The following is a 19,605-nucleotide window of genomic DNA, read 5'->3' as shown; positions in this document are numbered from 1 at the left end:
CTGTGGGCATGCACAATATACACCAGAAAAACTCATGCATCAATCAGAACAAATAAGGAAATAAGACAATTTGCTGCCTTCTCTGATTACAAATTCATTGCTTCTGTTAGTTTTCTTTCCTCAGGAATACCATTTACCTGCAAATAGATGAGAATTTATATAATCCATCAGTGGCAGATGATGCTTCAACAATATTGAACTGTCAATTGGTAACATAAATAGTACTTATTAGTCCTTTATCAACAACCACATTGGAGAAACACTGCAAGTACAACCTGGACCAAAAGACAACATACACATGAAAAACCTTTGCTTGCTTTCTTCTGGGAAGGAAGAGATCTGGGAGAAGATTGTTTAACTGGGAACTTATCTTTCTATTTGGGATCTAACAGACTTCATAGGGAGACTGTGAAGCTCAAAATGGAAAATGCAGTATGCAGGGTACATGCACTAGGCTTTTGCATTATAGGAATATCCTATAAACTTTTTCATCTAAGCACCTTAAAACAGTCCTCATAAATTTTGCCAATTCACACAGACAATTATAAAACTTAATATACCTTTTCATATTGAAGACCAGTAGCAACTTTCAGCAGTGTAATATAAACGTTAGATGGGAGTTCTGACCTTTCAGACAATTCTTTCCCAATTATTTTTTAACTTTGTGAAATAGTCGAGCATTATGTCAGCTATAAGTCTGCATTATTATATAAGGTTAAAAAAAAATTGTTTCTTATTGGGGATGCAGACAGTTCCTGAAGAGGATAGTGGTTATTAGACGTGGTCTGCTCTTCAAATTACTAAGTATGGTCTACTGAAGCTTTAAAATAGAAGTATCTTCTTATTCATGGTGGTGAGTGATAGTATGTTAATAATCCTGAGTATATTATTGGGAATTTTCTGTAGGAAAGGAAGAAAATTAAACAATGACTGTCTAGTTCTATAGGCTTTTTGGCCTTAAGTGGTTTAGTATTGTAAATTTCTTATTTGAACAGATCAATAAAATTGATTACTAAGTTTGTACTGATGCTACTAAAAAAATCTTAGGAGTGCCTGAATTTTGTAACTTTCTAAAAATCTAACCTACTGACAACACAAGTCATAGATATCCTTTAGAAGATAAACTCCAAGAGGCACGTGCCATCATGTCATGGAAGTGCTTGCAGTGTCATCTGCACATCTGAGTTAGGAAGGAAGGTGTAATTGTAAACTAAGAGAAGAAGAGGAAACATCGTCTGTCCCAAATACATTTCCCCCTGCCCCAGTTTCCAAGAGCTTGTCACAGGCAGCATCTGCGATGAATATGAAAGAACAGATGTATTCTACCAAAATGATGTACTACAGAAAATACAGACACAAGAGAATTTTTAAGATCTATTTTTATGGCAGTTCTTCAGCGCGACTGGTAGGCGACAAACCCATGCTAGCTTGTATTTCATACCTTTTTGAAAATTTCTCACTGCTGTCAACATACAGTACTACCAGGTGATTTTGCATCTTTTTTACTGCAAGACAGACTGGAATTCTTGTAACAAAACAGTCATAACAGAAGAGCTGAACCGTGTGACATTTTTATTCTGCCTTCTAAATGCCGGCAGTAGTGAGTGATAAGAGCTATACTAAATGTCAACCCAAACCAGTGCTGGAGGCTTTTGACTGCCAGGGTCATCCACCATTTCCAGTGTATGTATAATAAAGCACACAAATAGCAAAGCTAGCAGAACTGCAGTCAGGTTGGGTTTTTTTATAAATGTGTTTTTAATTTCCAGATAACAAAAAACCACATGGGCAGAAGCATCTATTATATACTTGCCTCAAATCTTTGAAATGTTGTCATACGATATTCTCCTTTAATCCCCGAAAGCAGTAATGAAGAAGAAGGATTTTGAATGAAAAGAAAGAGTTGCTTATGTAACTCCTAAGGTAAAACAAATCTTCCTCTCAGAGCTGTAGTTCCCTTGTTACGTTCAATATATACATATCTCTAGAGTTTTGCCTAAATACCTCTCTGAATATTCAAAAATTATATTTTAGCCTCTACATTTTCCTTGTATGATCCTCATTCCCTTTCACATGGCTACAGCTGTAGCTTTTTCTCGTACCTGATACACTAACTAGAGAGAACAGTCAGCCTTAGTTGATACTCTGATGGGATCATTCACAACCTCCGTCAGTACACTAGGATTTGTGAAAATTATGCAAAAGTGGTGACTAAGACATGGGAAACATGCAGCATGGATATGTGCCTAACCACAGATTCCCCACTATCAACTCTTTATGTTTAGTAACAGCAATAAGGAGCTCCTTCTTCAGAGCTTAACTAGTATTGGTGAGAATTAGAAATTTTGATTTCCAGTCAAGTTTTAGAGAATTTGAACAGTGTAACTGTATTTGGGAATCTGGCTGTAGCTTCATGTTGTAATAGAAAATTATTTATATGAGGAGGTTTCTAACTTAGCTGTACCAGATTCCAGTGCCTCATGCTGAATCTTAATGTAGCATTTCTCCTACTTGTTCAATCAGTCCCATCCCAAAATTTTCACTGGTGTATCAAAAATATCTGGAATGACAATGCTGTAATACTGTACTATATTTCAAAATGGTTTCCACTGTCCATAGACCGTATACATTTTGACTAGTGATTCCTCCGCACCAGTCACTTAGAGTATTCTCTCAGTACTGACCTGCACTCTGCTGCTGTGGAATCTGAGTCTGATGTGGCAGGTTCCTACAAAAAACAATTTAATATCTTTAATGCTTCCTACAAAGTCTGAAGTATAGTATGCATGAAAGTTCAGTATTTAAACTTCTTTTTTTTGCTTATGAAGCAATAATCCATTTTAACTATGCATATACAGTTGTCAAAAGGTTAGCCAAGTCAATGAAAGAAAGGAAATTAGTGCTAAGGGGTAGTTCCTATTATTTCACTTGTCAACTAGGTTCAAAGGCTCAGGGCTTGGTGAAACGCCAGAGGTAACAAGAGTCACCGCAGGTTCCTGATGTTATGCAAAGTTTGGTTTCCATAAGTGATGAATACAGAAAAGGTGACAGTATTTGCAAGTTAATTATTGACTGTGGAATGAATGAACAGTCAGCTAGTTCTACATATCGGATCAGTTCACTTACCAAGGCAAAGTCACATTTTTGTGTCCTGCTTAAGTGTGTATTTTAACACCTACCAGATATTAAGGTTGTTTTTACAGAAAGGAATTAGGGGTTGGAATGTAGGTGAAGTGGATAAATACTCAATGTACAGCTCAAGAAAGCCTTTGGCACAGGCTTTGGCATCCCAGTCATAAAAAATTGCTATTCTGAATAGAGGAGAAACTGTTAAAGACAGGGTAGAGCACTTTGCAGTAGTTGTACAAGGGATAATTTATATAGCTGTACTTTCTGGAGAATTTAGCTTTGGGACAGGGAGAGGAAAACACTCTTCTAGCACGTACCTACATTATAAAGGGCATTCAAGGCAAGCATCTGTAAATTAGGGCCAAGTTAGTGCTGGCACTGGACCAGTATCATTGGGGCCATGCAGGCCTGCCAGCTGAGGAGCTACCGACTGGAGCTAGTGTCATAACACAGCCCTGAAAAACAACGCCAGCCGCTTCAGGGACCACTGCCTCAGATCTGCTCAACTCCAGACATGTCAACCAAATCTTTCTAGAAATGCCTTTTTCCTACAGCGCTACCGACTCGTCTGAATTAGAACATGTGCAAAGCACTCGATGGGTCTGTCTTGATAGTTTCATTAAGTTACTGATAAATGAACTTTAAGGAATAGAAATGAATATTTTTCTGGTTTCTGTCTTGGAGAGAGGCTGACAACAATGTAAACGGCTGAGAGCTCTGAGCATTTTCCTTGGCAAGTCTATATTTATTATCTGTGTAATGGAATATGCTCTTCTGTTCAATGTTAACATTTCAAACATAAACCACGTGTGACAGGTACATGACTAACTACTTACAAAGTCTGGATTTTTCTGGTATGAAAATACCACCAACCCAGTGGTAGTTTTATACCGAACTCCAAAGACATGGGTTACGAGGCAGGGTGTCCAAAATAGAACAGTTTTAAATGATTCCTCCGTCAAAAGTAGTTTTTCTCCAAAATATGCAGAAATTTAACTTCCACACAAAGCTTCTTGCCAAGTCTGCAGACTGAAACCCAGCCATTTAATTTTATAACGGAAAGCCTGCCTTTCTGCTTGAAATGCAAACATCAGAGCAATCTTGAACTACACAGTCATTACTGATACCTCCATAATAAACACATTTCAGATGACAAGCACTGGAATCCATAGTTAAATTGTGCAACATAACGAGTGTTAAAAAATAAAATCTAAATACTTACTGCTGTGTTTGCATCAGTGGCATACTGGTATTATCGTAGCTGTCGGTATGAAGGGGCGGTACAATCTCACCAGTGACTGGGTGAAACACAGGAAGCGTTGAAAGAGGCCATGCTATCTCTCTATTTTTAGACATGTCACGAAGCTCTTTGGTTGATTTCTGTATAGCACTGTGGTGCACCAACTGGATGCTATGTCAAGAGGAAATAAAATAGTAAATACATATTTTAAATGCTCTGTCAAAATGGACAGACTTTTACAATTTACAATGTTTCTTAAATATACAAGGCCTTTGATGCATGCTACAGACTCTAGAGTGCAGCAATTACAATAAACCTTTACATAGTTAATTTAATAAATATTGGATTTATTTAATTTTTTAAGGCAGTAATTATTCCATTAGATTTTGCTGTCTGGATAAGTATTTTTCATAGGATCCAAGACTCTGCAGTTTACTGCTAATGTTCCATTTATTTGCTGCAGTTAAAATAAAAGTTTGGGTTAACTCCTGATTCTTGTGGTAGATTCACAAAAACTCATAGATTAATTTTAGAACACTCCATAGTATAGGCACTGGATACCTTCCAGGATATTTGTTCTCCTGTCCACTGCCTTTAAGATATAGGCCGGGAAGTCCAATAACCAGGAGTATAAATTACATATTAACATATTTATTCTAACAGCACTATTTTATTTTGAATTGACAGTCGTTAATTTCAAACCCTTTTTATTCTGGTCTTCTATCCTTGCCAAGATTTAAAAGCAGCTTTCACATTTATGAATTAAACCATGGATTAGAGAGAATGAAAGAAGATTATGACACACATGTATGAAGCATGACAAGCTACTGAGAATGAAAATTAAATGGTAAAAGAAAAATAACAGGAAAGAAGACACTTACTCTGGTGTTTGCATGTTTCTCTTTTCCCTAAAAACAAAACAAAATTTATGAATTAAATAATAGCATTGATAGTTGGAACATTAAATCTATCTGATGATGAAAATAGTACGTGATGTAGAAATGCTGACAAGGTTATTGCTAAACGCAACTTGGCAGCATTTGCAACTGGGTTTATGGTGAGGCCTCAGTGAACGCACGTATAGAGATGTGAAACTGATGACAGACACACACACAGACACACACACAGAGAAATGAAAATGCAAGTTAAAGAACAAGCTTCTGGCTAAAATAAATTCTGTGACAAAATGAAATTGTAGTTTGTGTAAGAAATGGCAGAAATTACGTTACTTGCTGCTTTCCTTTTATGTGTTTTTCTTTTATAATATGTCTAAATTCAGTTCATATCCTCAAGCAGACTTATTTTACAAAAGTTAGTGTTTTAGAAATTACTTAATATTCTCCTGAATCTCCTTTATTAGTATTTTATTTGTTTGGGGCATTTTGGAGAGTTGTGCGTATGTGGAGATTTTGTGGAGTTTTGTGCATATGTTGAGATTTTTAACCCTTTCAACTAGAACAATTAAAGACCCTACATCCATTCTCTTAGAAATTACTGTATGTGCTTAGATGAGAAACAGTTCAGTATTTCAAGCAGATACCTTTTGGCCTGTTTTAAATGTTTTTAATGAACTGAATGGAATTCTTCTAACAAATAGTCTTCTATGCATTATATCTTAGAAAAATCTACAATTACTTATTAGTGTGTTAAAGTACTCACACTCCTTCCCGTCGGCAGCACATGATATAGGCAAGTATTAGAAAAAGCACCAGTGCTATTGCCGAGGGCACTGCCAGTGTAATTAGGAAATCCGAGTAATAGTCTCTGCTTTTGAGTGTATCAGAAGGTGGCTTGTATTCTCCACCATCAGGTAATATCCCCTCTCCACGAATCACTTCCTGAAAGGTGGAAACTTGTTTTGTATTGTCAACCTGATACCCAGAAAAAAAAAAAAAGAAGAAAAAAAAAGACAATTATATAACAAAGTAATTGTAAAAACAGGCAGTATTTAACCAGCCTTAACATATAAAAGAATCCATATTACACATTTGACAAATTCTATACAATTTCATCCAATCACTTCTTTTTAACCAATAAAACCTTACATTTCGTTGAAAGCTTCTGATCAGTGTGATAAGTAATATCACTTTATTACTTATCACATTATCACTTTATTTTGTGCCTACCAGAGATACTATGTTTTTTACAGATTAATTTTAGGATATCTCACACAAATAATATTTGAGTAAAAATTCAGTAAACATTTTTATTGCAAACTAATTATTTGATACTGATTTCTTTCTGATGAATTAATCCGTTTCTTACTAGTCTTCCTGAATAACAATACTGCCCTCTCTTGTATGAAGGTGGTAAAGATGAAGAGTGGAGTACCTATGGATTTTCTTCCCCCTTCCTATTGAGCTTCGCGTCCGGTGCTCAAAAAACACAAGAGGCATGAATGGAGCTGCTGAGGACTAAGCAGCTCTATTGCCTCCCCCCGCCCCCCTGCACCCAATGCAGGATGTACCCCAACATGAGATGTGCATTAGTTGTTCAGAGCCAGAGTTCCAAGGTTTTTCTCCCTCCTATTCAACTAACCTCCAGAAGGCTGCATTCCGGGTCACAAGTAATCTTTTCTTTCTTTTTTTTTTTTTTATGTCTATATCTAATGTTCCTAGAAATACAACCTTTTTTTTGCTACTGAATTTCCTATTGCATTTAATTGACTGCCCTTCCCACATGACTTTTCAATTTTCTGCCTCTATTTTCTTGTTATCTTCAGTTAGATATTACTGTTAAATTTAGTGTTAGCTTTAAAACTCTCTCCAGATCATTAATGAAAATAAATTACATTTGCCTACATGCTTGACCGTTTGCCTGACTGTTCACTGAGAAATCTTGCAACTGATGGTCATTTCTTTATAATTTACACTTCAAGTCATAAAATGCTGTTTCAAAACTTAAGCAATGGATGAACAGGTTTTAATGGAATGCTAGAAATAATGTTATGTTGAGCTTCAAGCGCATACACATGTGTGTATATATATATATTTTAAGTGCAAGACAGTTTGACAAAAATGAATTTATGTATTCTTCACTCATTAAATTCTGCAGTATATTTTGTGTTATGAATTCTACCTGGCTGCTTAACTGAATCTCAAGCCCTAAGCAGACACACAAAAAAGATGTACGCAGCTACTGATGTGACTGACAGAAGCCCATACACGGTGTGAGAACAAGCTATCAGAAAGCTTTGTTAAGAGGAAGCATGTATTAAGTTGCCCCTCTTTTCAGTATTTGGGACGCACAAGCTTAAATCTACTGTTTGATTTAGGTGTTAACCGCCAACGTTACCTCATAAAAAGTGGGAAGAAGAGGATATGATGGTTGTATTTTCACTCACTGGTCTCTGTTGTGGTTATGGGGTACGAAACTCAACTCCCTCCCAGCCCATGGATCTTGGGGGGCTTCCTGCTCCTTGGCTTGCCTTGTGATTAGATGGAGGGAAGCTTGGCTCTGTTTTCCTGTTGATCCACCAGGTTACAGCATGCAGCAGCAATGCTGTTGGCAACAGTAAACCCCCCTAAGACTGATTAAATTCAGTTATCACGGCATGCTGCCAAAACAAGTGCCAAGTTCAAGAAGGTTGGGTGATATGCTGCTATAGAAAATTATGCTTCTCTTTGAGAGCCTGTTCCTGTTAACACAATCTCTGCTTTTCTCAAAACAGCACAACACCACTGCTCCATGATAAGTTTATGAGCCACTGTTACTATCAGACGTTTTTTTCTGGAGGAGCTCTCCTAACCAGCTGCTCTTCAGTCTGCGTGAGCAATGTTGATTATTCTTGCATTAGTGCACTACTCCTCTGCTGCTCCTGTTGAAATTCACCCTGTTTTCTAAGGCTGTTTCTCCAGTTTCTCAAGACCTTTCTGAATTCTATCCTGTCCTTCAATGCACCTGCAGATCCTTTCAGTTTCATGGGGACTGCAGATTTAATTTAATAAGCACATTCCATCATCCAGCTTATTACTGAAGCATGGCAATGAATTATTAATAATTCTGCTATGATTATGGCTATCCAGCCAGCTCTCCGCTAGGTCCTAGCTTCATCTAGGCCACGTTCCTGACCTTGCTTATGAGACAGTATAAAAAACCTTACCAAAAAGAAATTACAACTGCTGCTGCACCTCTGTTCTTTCTTGTAGAAGGAAATCAAAGACTCAACACAGTTTGCTCTTGACAAAGGCTGACTGACTTCTACTATTTTTCAGGTGCTGGTAAGTATTGCTGTGTACAAATGTACCTTCTGCAATTGTCAACAGAAAGCCAACAAAAAGTAAATAATCTGGATATTCTTTTGAAAACAAGTATTTTACAACTTTCTAACAGCTTTCCTAATTTATAGAGTATAGAAAGAAAGGGTTGGAAGTTACCTAATCCACTTTGTGTGTGAGTTTTTCTCATAGTCAATACATTTTTTACATTGTACAAAAGACTTTCATATCTCCCTTTCAGTCTCCTTTTGGGTAATGTCTGAAGTAGCTCAACAATCATCTAAGTTTATTTTATGTACCTTCACCATCTTTGTTCAAACTTATCTGCAACGTTCTCTTCCAATATTGTATCATTTCTTGATTTTCCTTACCAGAACTAAACAAAAATAACCTTAAAAAGCCTCTTTGGGAATTATGTTTGGTTATCATTTTCCTTGTATTTGACCGAGAAGAATGTTCCCATTTATTCTGATTACATAAGTCAACACATTTTCTTCTCTTTTTCTATTTTGTTTTTAACATGAAATATGGTTTAGACAGTTTTCAGAAATATTTTTTTTAACACCACAGAAATACTATTTAACTGGTCAGTGCTGTAGACTCAGCATTTGAGAAAACACATATATATATATATAGACACACACTTTTTAGGAAAGCAAGTATAACTAGCAGTATTAGCACACAGAATTACTGAACTACACCTACCTAAATAATCCTCTCATTACTTTTAGTTCTGTAAGCCCTAGAGTTCTCTGGCCATTTATATAAATCACCGCTAGTGAAAACAAAGATGGTGGTTTTGCTGGTGCTCAACTCTAATAGAATTTAGCCTACAGAGCAAAATCCTTTCAGAATCTTAAGAGTGTGTGCTAGATGGAAAACAATGTCAATCAGTTATGATAAGTGGAATTTGGCAGAGCTGTCTGGCCAGGCTGGCAAAACTCTTACCTCAATCATGTCTGGCACAAAATATTGTACTTCTACAAACATCTTTTTTACGTGATAATAAAATAACTCACCAGAGAGATTTTACACCAGTCAATATGGAATTGAGTACGAAACTTTTTGTCACAGGTTATTACAGGCTCCATTTCTTGACTGCATCTCAGCTGATTTTGTGGGTTTTCCACTTCTCGTAAGCACGAAGAGAATGGAACGTCTGCCCCAACCATAACATACACACTGCAGAAAGAGATGAGTGACAGACTGTCAGGATACCTCTCACAAATCCCCAAAGGACAATGACATACTCTTCCAAACATTATTATTGTTCATGGTAACATTCAGCTGTGCTTTAAAGACTAAAAACGTTTTTTTATTATTTATTTGATAATATACTTTATCTAAGCATATGAATAACAGACTGAAATTAAAAGGATTTTTCTAGCTACTTATTACAACTTGCTCTGTTTTGCTGCATAATGTAAATGTTTGCTTACCGTCAGAGTTGTCAATTCCTATGAAGTCACAGAGCTCCAAGTGTAGGTTCCTCATGTAAGTAAATCAGTACTACTTTTGAAAGTTGCATTAAAATAGTATAATTTTATCTTAAGGAAATCTTCAGTCGTGCTCAGCATAGTATTTTTGAAGAGTTTCTTCCCATGTTTTCAAATAAAATTCATGAGGACTACTTGTTTCTAAACCTAATACTAATATGAACCTGCCAAAGCACCCACCTTCTCCTAAAAGATTCCATACTGTAGCTATGCACTGCCACCAAAATTTGCAGAATACTGAAAGCTGAATGTAAACTTAATACTTCATTTAGCATTACAGTACATAAAAGAAGAGCTACTGCGCTAATTGTATTATTCATTTTCATATTTAAACATGTAGAATGCTGCTGGAAAATACAGTCTACTGCACCAGGTAATAATGTATCAAAGAATCCTGAAACAGAAATTAGGTCCTGGTCACCATTTGGTATATTAGGCATTATCTAGCTAACTGTTTTAAATTAAGCCGCTAGTATTAAGTGGCTCTGCTATTACTCTGGCTAGTACAGAAGTCACTTTCCTTCTTTAGATTGTGTTTTTACTCCCTGGTCAGAAACTCCAGTCCCACCAAAGGGCCTGAAACAACAATCTTTTCTGCATACATCTCAGATTTTGAACCCTCAGCCCTTTTTTAGATATTATTTGACACAAAATATCTAAAAATAACTAGGCATCTTTATTTTTGCCAGGGAAAAGCAATACCACAACCATATTTTTAAAAGACTGAATCCTTATTAGTTTCTAATTGAAGTATCATATTTCAGAACAGAATTTATGGTTACGAATCACAACTGGAAAAAGTGCATTCCTGCGGTTTACACTCAGAAACCTAAGTTCCCCAGATACCTCAGCTTATCACTTTCAGATGAAAGCACATAACTAAATTTCACTGAGTACAGCTACAAATGACACTGTTACATGCTAAATGGTCTTAGAAATCTAAGTGTCTTTGTAACCTATGCTCTGTCATACTTTGTTTCAAAATTTTGAGTTTTGTGAATTGGGAACTATTGAATACTCAATGCCAAACAGCTGCTCAGAAGTAACGACTGTAATTACAAAATAAGCATATTTACTACCAACTGTTTTCTAATTAATGGAATTTATTAGTATTCCTTGGATCGTAAAATCAATATATAGGAACTGTCACCTGTTGAAATGGTATCTAACATGATAAACCCATGGTATAATGGGGGTTCAGAACATCAGTAAACTTTTCATATCTAACACCAATCTGGATTTCTAAAATATAAAACAGCAATTGCAAAGTTTCTAGAAGACCTGAAAAAATATTAAGCTTTTCAGCAAGAAAAAAAAACAGTAAAGCAAAAACATTAGACTGACACATGTGCTTACCCCTCTTTCATGTCATTAATAGGAAGTGGAACTCTCCCTCCCCTGTCAAGGGCTGAAGTAATGTTTATAGCATTCAAACGTTCTGGCTGCCACACGTTTTTCACTGCTCCGAGAAAGTCGCCAAGAACTTCACTTGCTAACATTTCTTCTACATTCATATTCCTTATGAAGAACTCCGCTTGATATGGTAAAGGAAAATCTAGTTGTGATGAAAAAGGAAGAGTTTTGCCTTAAATAAAGGCTCCATAACAAAGAATTTGAAGTAATGATTAACGTAATACCACTTTAAGATTGATACACCTTTCCAAAAAACTTTTATTTGAACTAGTTATTTTGAAGCTAATGTGATTACGTTTAATTAAATAGTTAGTGCTATTGGCTGTTACTTAAGCTGAAAACCACTGGCCATTTATAAAGCAACTGGGAGATGAAGGAGCAGACTAGAGGAAAAGAGGCTCAGCTGGTAAATCTTCATTAAACAGACAAAATTACATTCATGCTAATTTTGGGGTCAAAATTGATCTGCAGTGACAATGGACTCCAACCTGCAATACTCCAAACTATAAATATATAAATATGGTGAAGAAAACTAATTTTAAGGACACAAACATTAAATTCAATTTTTTTTAATTGAAATGTTCATATATGCCATAATCTGTTGTTTTCTGAATCTGCCTATATGATTGTTCTCTGCATAAAGAACATGTAGAACTAAGCAAACTAAACACGCAGAGAGAGAGTAAAATCCATCATGTAAGGTCCATTTGAAAAGATGGGAAAAAATTGAAATTAATTCTAAAAAAAGCAAATGTGCCTTTTTTTTTTATGGATGATGAATAATAGTCTTACCTGACAGAAATAATTTAGATAAAAATAACAAATTGAACCTGAAGAAGGAAAACTCTCTTACTTCCTCTTTGTGTCCCCACATTTGGCTTGAACACCAGACAACTATTTTACATTGATTTTTTTAATCTTTGTCCTGGTTTCAGCTGGGATAGAGTTGACTGTCTTCCTAGTAGCTGGTACAGTGCTGTGTTTTGAGTTCAGTATGCGAAGAATGTTGATAACACACTGATGTTTTCAGCTGTTGCTAAGTAAGTAATGTTTAGTCTAAAGTCAAGGATTTTTCAGCTTCTCATGCCCAGCCAGTGAGAAAGCTGGAGGGGCACAAGAAGTTGGCACAGGACACAGCCAGGGCACCTGACCCAAACTGGCCAAAGGGGTATTCCATACCATGGGACGTCCCATTTAGTATAGGAATGGGGAAGTGGGGGGGGGAATCGCCGCTCGGGGACTGGCTGGGTGTCAGTCGGCGGGTGGTGAGCAATTGCCCTGCGCATCATTTGTACATTCCAATCCTTTTATTACTACTGTTGTAATTTTATTAATGTTAATCACTATCATTATTAGTTTCTTCTTTCCTGTTCTATTAAACCGTTCTTATCTCAACCCACGAGTTTTACTTCTTTTCCTGATTTTCTCCCCCGTCCCACTGGATGGGGGGGAGTGAGTGAGCGGCTGCGTGGTGCTTAGTTGCTGGCTGGGGTTAAACCACGACAACCTTAAAAGAACAGGAGCCCATAAGATGTTTTTGCTTATTCAGTTCAAAACACAACAAGCTATTTTCTGTACATACCTTCTGCTGACATTATATTAATGATCAAATTATGCCTTGCTGTCTCAAAGGTACGCCTGTTATATGCAGTGATCTAGAGTAAAAAAAAAAAAGATATGATTGCAAAACAGTGTAAATATGAAAATCAGGTAAATGAAACATCAATGAAAATTAAATTGATAATTTAGAAATACTTATCACCTTTTAAATGCTTTGCCTTCTTATTTTGAAATGTACGAACATTCATTCATTAATATAAATTTTGAAAGGGAAGATCAATTTATTTGATACAGTATTACCTTCCAGTCAGGATACTGGAATTTTCTCAACCAGTCTATAGCCAAATACAATTATCCAAAGGATATATGTGAATATAATATATTTTGGTCCAGATAAAAGTGTTCTGCCATACATATGTATTCTTTCTTTTCTGCTATCTTTAAGAACAGCCATAAGCAAAGACTGGTTTCTCCATTTCCCCTTCCACCCTCCACCACCACCATAAGATCTACATTCATTGATAGCTCCTAGGGACCTAAACTACCTGGAGATATTTAAATTTTTTAAAAAATCCTGGAGTCTGTAACTGTAGGGGAATTGAAAACTAGTAGGTAGATGCAACATTCGTGACTCTTAATTTTTGGAAACCTATGCCTTCACGGTCAAATTACAGAAGGATACCAATCTTACAGTTTAAATGTATGTGGGATGCTTGAAATGCTTGCAAATGGTTACTCCTCAGTGGTGACTGTACTCCGAAGTTGTATTATGATTAAGTGCTCACTCATAAAAAATACAGAATGAGGCTGGATATCAGTATAATTATGTATTATTTTCTCTACTTTTTTTTGTTCCTGAAAGGTGATCTTTCATGAAACAAATTGAAAAAGACTAACTTTCTTCCTAATTTTAGACTTTAGTTCATTCATTTCAGGGACAAATGAGACGCAGAGGAGTGGCAATAATGACAGAACTATATTGCTTCTCAGCAAACAGAGCTACAAAGCATAGTGACACTGATTATTAAACAAACAAAAGTAATAGATGTTGCAATTCCTTTAAGGGATTTAAATGAAAAACGCTCTGCAATATCTTCTGCAGGGTCATTTAAGTGTAGAAGGAAAAGCTTACCTGACAGAATTACATCTTATGTAAAGTAACAACTTCATTATAAAATTAACAGAAAATAAATTCCTGAGATTTTTCAAATCCTCGATTCTGTTAATTTTTCAAAGGGTTGTTTCAACAGTAGCTTAAAGATGAACACTTAGGAAGCCAAACACTCTGGTTGTACAAGCTCTATACAGAAACACAACAGTACCCACTTTGAGTCTGCACTCCAGCAGTGAGAGTTGCCAGCGTGGAACATGCACCTGTACCGAGTAATAGTGACAGCGGTGGAGATTGCCTTTGTACTGAATATTCATTCAAACACAAACTGTCTTTGCACAGCTTTTAAAGGAGCTTGAGCTCAAGAATATTACCCACGCTATTGCAGTGCTAAGCAAAAAGTCAGGCTCTTCTAATCATGAGGTCTCCTCCAATTAATTGACCTATCCATGACATCATCTAAGGAATTACAACACTATGAAAGTTATATTCAGGTCGGCAATATGCAACCACTGCTCCCAGATGGCACGAGGAAGCGGGTCAAATGCAATCTGCCCTCCTCACGTACTACAGAATTAATTTAAAAGCCACATCTGAGAAGGGATTGCAATGAATTAATTTGTATGCTAGGCAAGTTTTAGTTCAAATATAGGTTTGGGGTCAAGCTTATAATGGAGGTCTTGATATAGATCCAAGAATCTAAAAGCACATGCCATTTTTAAAAAAAAGGCAATTTTAAATAACAGTTTCCTCTACAGAAAGCTAAGCGGAGTCGGCAAGTACTTCTACACATGTAATTTTACAGATGTGATTAGTCCTGCTGAAATCAAAACTGAATCATGTATATAGAATTAAGCATGGGTGAAATTATCTACAGTATAACTTAACATTTAGAGATGTCATTCTTGAGGAAGAACAACTATATCAAATGCAATTTAGAAAAAAGAAACTCATCAAGGATTTAAGACAAATATACTGCTGAAGCAGCAAAATGGCTGGAACAAGTTAATGAGCAGATTTTCCTTAACACTGTGAACCACTGTGTCTGATTCAGTCTGCTACAATATGCATAGCAGAAAATATAGTCCTTCTTCCCTTTCAATTGCTGCTCAAAGAATAATTGGCGCTTTTAAACATTTGGATAGCTAATTGTCATAAATAAAGTAGTGGGGTTTGTCACTGTTACACTTACAAGAATAGAATTAAACACATGTAAGTGCTAATTAAAATTAAGTCTATCAATAAACATGAGTAATGAACCAGATAATAGTTGATGAAAAATAATTTAATTTTAAAAAAACAACAAGCAAACCCAAAAGCTGTTTATTGGCTGAACACTGTATTTTCCAGTGGGGAAGTCTGGCCCATATTTAGGGTAGAATGCTACAAATCTCTGAATTCAGATATTCTTCAAGTACAGTTGTTTACAAAGTTTTTTCCCCCCTATATTCTGAATACAGCTTTCATATATTCATAGTTTACTGAAATGAAATGCCTCTTAGAAAGATGAATGGCAAGAATCTAAAGGTATTTCATCAAGGAATATTAAGCTTAAATGGTTATTGCTACTTACTAGTTCTCCCTTAAAAGTAAAATATGAAATGTCATACAATTTGGCTTTCTCTCAAAAGAGGATACAATGGTAACTAAGAGAAAATGTTAATGTCACAAGTCCTTGTCCCTGCCTTATAATCTTTCTTGTTTTTAATTGTAATTAACTTTTAAAAAAAAGAGGCAATGCTTCTTGACAATTCTGAATCTTATACTCTATAACAAAATAAGTCTTTTTGAACCTTTAAAAGAAAATACCTCAATGATGGTTGGTTTGCCCACATTTTCTACAGTTGGTGAGCCATACAGCACTCCATCACTATATGGTGTCCTTTGTATATAGCGTAGCCATCCAGGTCTGTCAGGGTAACCCATTAAGTTGGTATTAAATGTTATAGGATCATTACTTATTTCACCTAGATAAGAAAAATTGTATTAGAGTATTTACAAAAAAATACTATACACTTTGATTTTGATATTTTCATTAGAAAATCTTATGGTCTTCCAGTTGTCTTCTAAGCATTTAAAAAAAATAAATTGCTAACCTTCACCATATCAGAAGTATGTGAACTCCTACTCAGCACTTGTAAGTATTAAGAAATTTGTATCTGAAAAGTGTAACCAACTGCATAGATGAATGTGCTTGTACTTCTTAGAGTCCTGGCTAACTCTGTGTGCTTGCACTCGTTAACTAGTCGGTCTGATTTTTAGACCCGAGTTCCACCTAGAATTGAAGCATCTAACCTCCTTACTGACAAAAGCACAAAGGTCTCAGTCCTTTAATTCCCAAAACCACTTATTTTTATTTATCTTTTTAATAATGGCTCTGGAGACCCAATGTACCCAGACGGCCTTTCTGTAAAGAGCGGCCTTGTGATCATCAATGTCTGAAAGCTTCTCTTAGCATCCGGATATACATACAGGTCTGCAGCACCGACAGCCTGGCAGTAGTTGTTCTTTAGAGAACAAATTAATTCAAAAAAGGACCAGACATTCCAGCAAAATGGATCCACTGATAGGTACAAATACTATGGTCCAGCTGCAATCTCTAAAAGCCCCTAAAGTTAAACCACTACAACAGTTCTCATGGTTCTTACTGATACTCTTACAAATGGCCGTATCTGACTTCTGTTTATTTTTGCTTTTGTAAGCACTACCAGATCTGCACCATTAAGGCATGGGCACCTTACAGCTGAGGCACAGACCTCGGGCAAATCTGCTCTGAGCCTGTACAGAGCCCTCTGCACCGCATTCCTCCAACCTGGCTTTGAAATGGCAACAGCAGCCATTGTAGGGCAAGCGACAAGAGACGACGACAGGCAGGCTGGCACAGAAGGCAGAAACCGAGCCCAGTGAAGAATGGAGATGACAGCTGTTCTGAGAGGAATAAAGAGACTGAGACCTGTTGCCAAAGGGTAACTAATTTTCAGGTACGCATTTACACATCTGGATGTGGGTAAAAGGGACCAAACCCACACCAAACCATTACCAGGGCGTAACACAACTTTCCTCGCTATTCTCTCGGGATGTCCCAGTAATCTCACCTATTGCATTCATAATAAAATTCCCAGCATCACAAATGATTTGGGGAAAAATCTGAAAGCCACCCGTGATACATTCTGGTTTGCCCTCTGTCAAGGTAGGCTATGCTAATGATCCAGCACAGCAGACCAAAAAAAAAAAAAGGACCATGCCAACATCTGGCCTTACAGTGAATTTCTGGTATGATAACAATCATCTATGGGTACAACAATTTGAGCAGTATCTGAAATCAGATTCATACTGCCTTTGAATCATATGAATGTCAAGAGAGGCTGGGGCTGTAAGGATTCGAAAAACAATCCATCTTTAGTAAAATTTCCAGGTTCCTTCCATCTATGTGCCAAAATCGGGAGAAAACTGGGACAGAGGCAAACCTCACTCTGCCAGTCACTGTTACATGAACTGAAGACTCTGGTATATGTCAGGAAAAATATCCATCAAGGAAAGGAATTTTTTAGAATATTTGGTTTTATTCATGACAAAATTTAACCAATGCTAACAGAAGCTTATTTTTTCCGTGAGCTTTGAAAATAGTACTCTCAAATCAATTCAAAAGTTTATTAATGAAAGAGGTTTTGATTATGTGTGCGCAGTACATTTATTATGTGTTTTTCCTATTTTTATAGGAAAACAGGACAGTTATATTTATATAAATAGGATATATTTATATATTTATTATTCCTTTGCATTGTCAATAAGCATGTGGGGCAGCACGTTCTCTCTTTCTCTTCCCCCCCCCCTCCCCCAGCTTGCTTATACATATTCTAACTTGCCAGTGATCGATCCTTTAGGTTTGCCTTAGCTGTACATCAAAACACCGTACTTAGGACATCACAGCTTTCTCCAAAACCAAACTGCTTACTAACATTAAACTGCTCCTAAGTACAGGAAGAAGGCTGAATCCAAAGGAGCATTTGTTTCAAATGAAACAAAACATGATTACATAGTCTCATATCTGATTTAATCTTCTATTTTGTCTCAAGTTTACTATATGCTTTCAAAATGTTCCTTCATATAGCCTGATAGTCTGGAGCACTGATCAGATAGATAAATGGCATTTTTAACAGACGTAATTATTAAACTTCCACGATTTCATATTTAATGCAAAAGTGAAGAAAAGGTATACTTCCTAATCTCAGACACAGTGTGTTATTACGCCTTCCCAAATTATTAAGTACATTTTTCACAATGCACAATTATATGCATCTTTTCACAAATGATGATCACAAACCAGAACATTTTAAACTTGTAGGACCACATATTTTATTTCATTTGAAGATATTTCAACAGGAACTAAAAACTGTCCTTTGTATGTTATATAGTGAACTGTAAGGTATGCTAAATAGACCTGAATTTTTTTAAACTCCCGACCCCCCCCCCCCCTGTTTTTATATAATATGGAAGATCTTAGCATCTCATACCAGGCTTTGGATAAGGAGGAAATTCCCCCTTAAAGTACTCTCTCTCCAAAACATGAACAAAAAGAACTCCAGCAGAAGGGTATACATTCCGATCAGAGTGCACCTTAGACAGAATCGTGTACACTGAAAAGCAGAAGGAAAGATAAGAGACAGAAAAAAAGCAAAAATGAGACATGCTCTAGATAATACAGCATGCATTTCAACAGCAATGTGGGCAATCTGGGAGAAGGAATGCAATGAATATTAGATATCTGTTAATAAGGTTTTTAAAAGGTTGCAAAGATTTAAGAACAGAACACAGAGCAAACCCTCTCTTTGCCCAACAGGATCCTTTCCAACACTGCAATAAACAAAACTGGCTATGTTAGGATTTCAGAAGTTGCATGAGCTCTTTATTTTTATTACAATTAAAAAAAAACCACAAACAAACATGAGGGAGGCTATTGCAATTTTATAGTTGGTTTATTTGTAATATTACATGAATAAAAATACATTAAATGAATGACACAATTGTGTTTTCTTGATATTTTTCATTAAAAAAAAGGAACATGAGAAATACAGAGGAACCTTACCAATCAATGGTACTGACTCCTCACTGAATGGAAATGGCGGATTTTTCAGTTCTTGTGTGGAAAAGGACAAAGCAATTCATTTCAGCTGAGGATTTCTGATTTCTTAAAGCTAGACTTTCTTAGACCAGCAAATTCAGAAAACGTACACCCAAAAATCTGGTTAGAGAGCTCATTATTGAAGAAGATGTGCTTGTATTGAAGGATAAAACAGAAAGACATGGGCAATTATAGGCCATTCAGGTGTCACTGATTCCAAACAAAAAAAATGAAGCCATATTTTACAGGACTCGGAATTAAAAGCCTAAAGTAAACTTAATTCAGAACAACCAGCATAAGTAAAAGCAATATGCTAT

The 19,605-nt window shown here is 36.2% G+C and overlaps 1 protein-coding gene across 1 annotated transcript; it reads right to left on the bottom strand.

Moving 5' to 3' along the window:
- Positions 1 to 86: 86 nt before the first annotated feature.
- Positions 87 to 18,855, bottom strand: SGCE (sarcoglycan, epsilon). The gene is made up of 11 exons (XM_010569634.1): positions 18,681 to 18,855; positions 15,976 to 16,133; positions 13,078 to 13,150; positions 11,439 to 11,637; positions 9,606 to 9,768; positions 6,029 to 6,240; positions 5,251 to 5,277; positions 4,352 to 4,540; positions 2,685 to 2,728; positions 1,814 to 1,848; positions 87 to 137 (listed from the first exon to the last, which is right to left on the bottom strand). Exons 1-11 carry the CDS (start codon positions 18,853 to 18,855, stop codon positions 87 to 89), a joined length of 1,326 nt encoding a protein of 441 aa, XP_010567936.1.
- Between the last annotated feature and the right edge of the window lie 750 nt (positions 18,856 to 19,605).

This window comes from Haliaeetus leucocephalus, unplaced genomic scaffold (genome assembly GCF_000737465.1).
Source record: "Haliaeetus leucocephalus isolate CR32 unplaced genomic scaffold, Haliaeetus_leucocephalus-4.0 Scaffold0, whole genome shotgun sequence".
NCBI lineage: Eukaryota > Metazoa > Chordata > Aves > Accipitriformes > Accipitridae > Haliaeetus > Haliaeetus leucocephalus.
The sequence above is the reverse complement of the archived record's forward strand: the minus strand, read 5'-3'. Positions and strand labels throughout refer to the sequence as shown.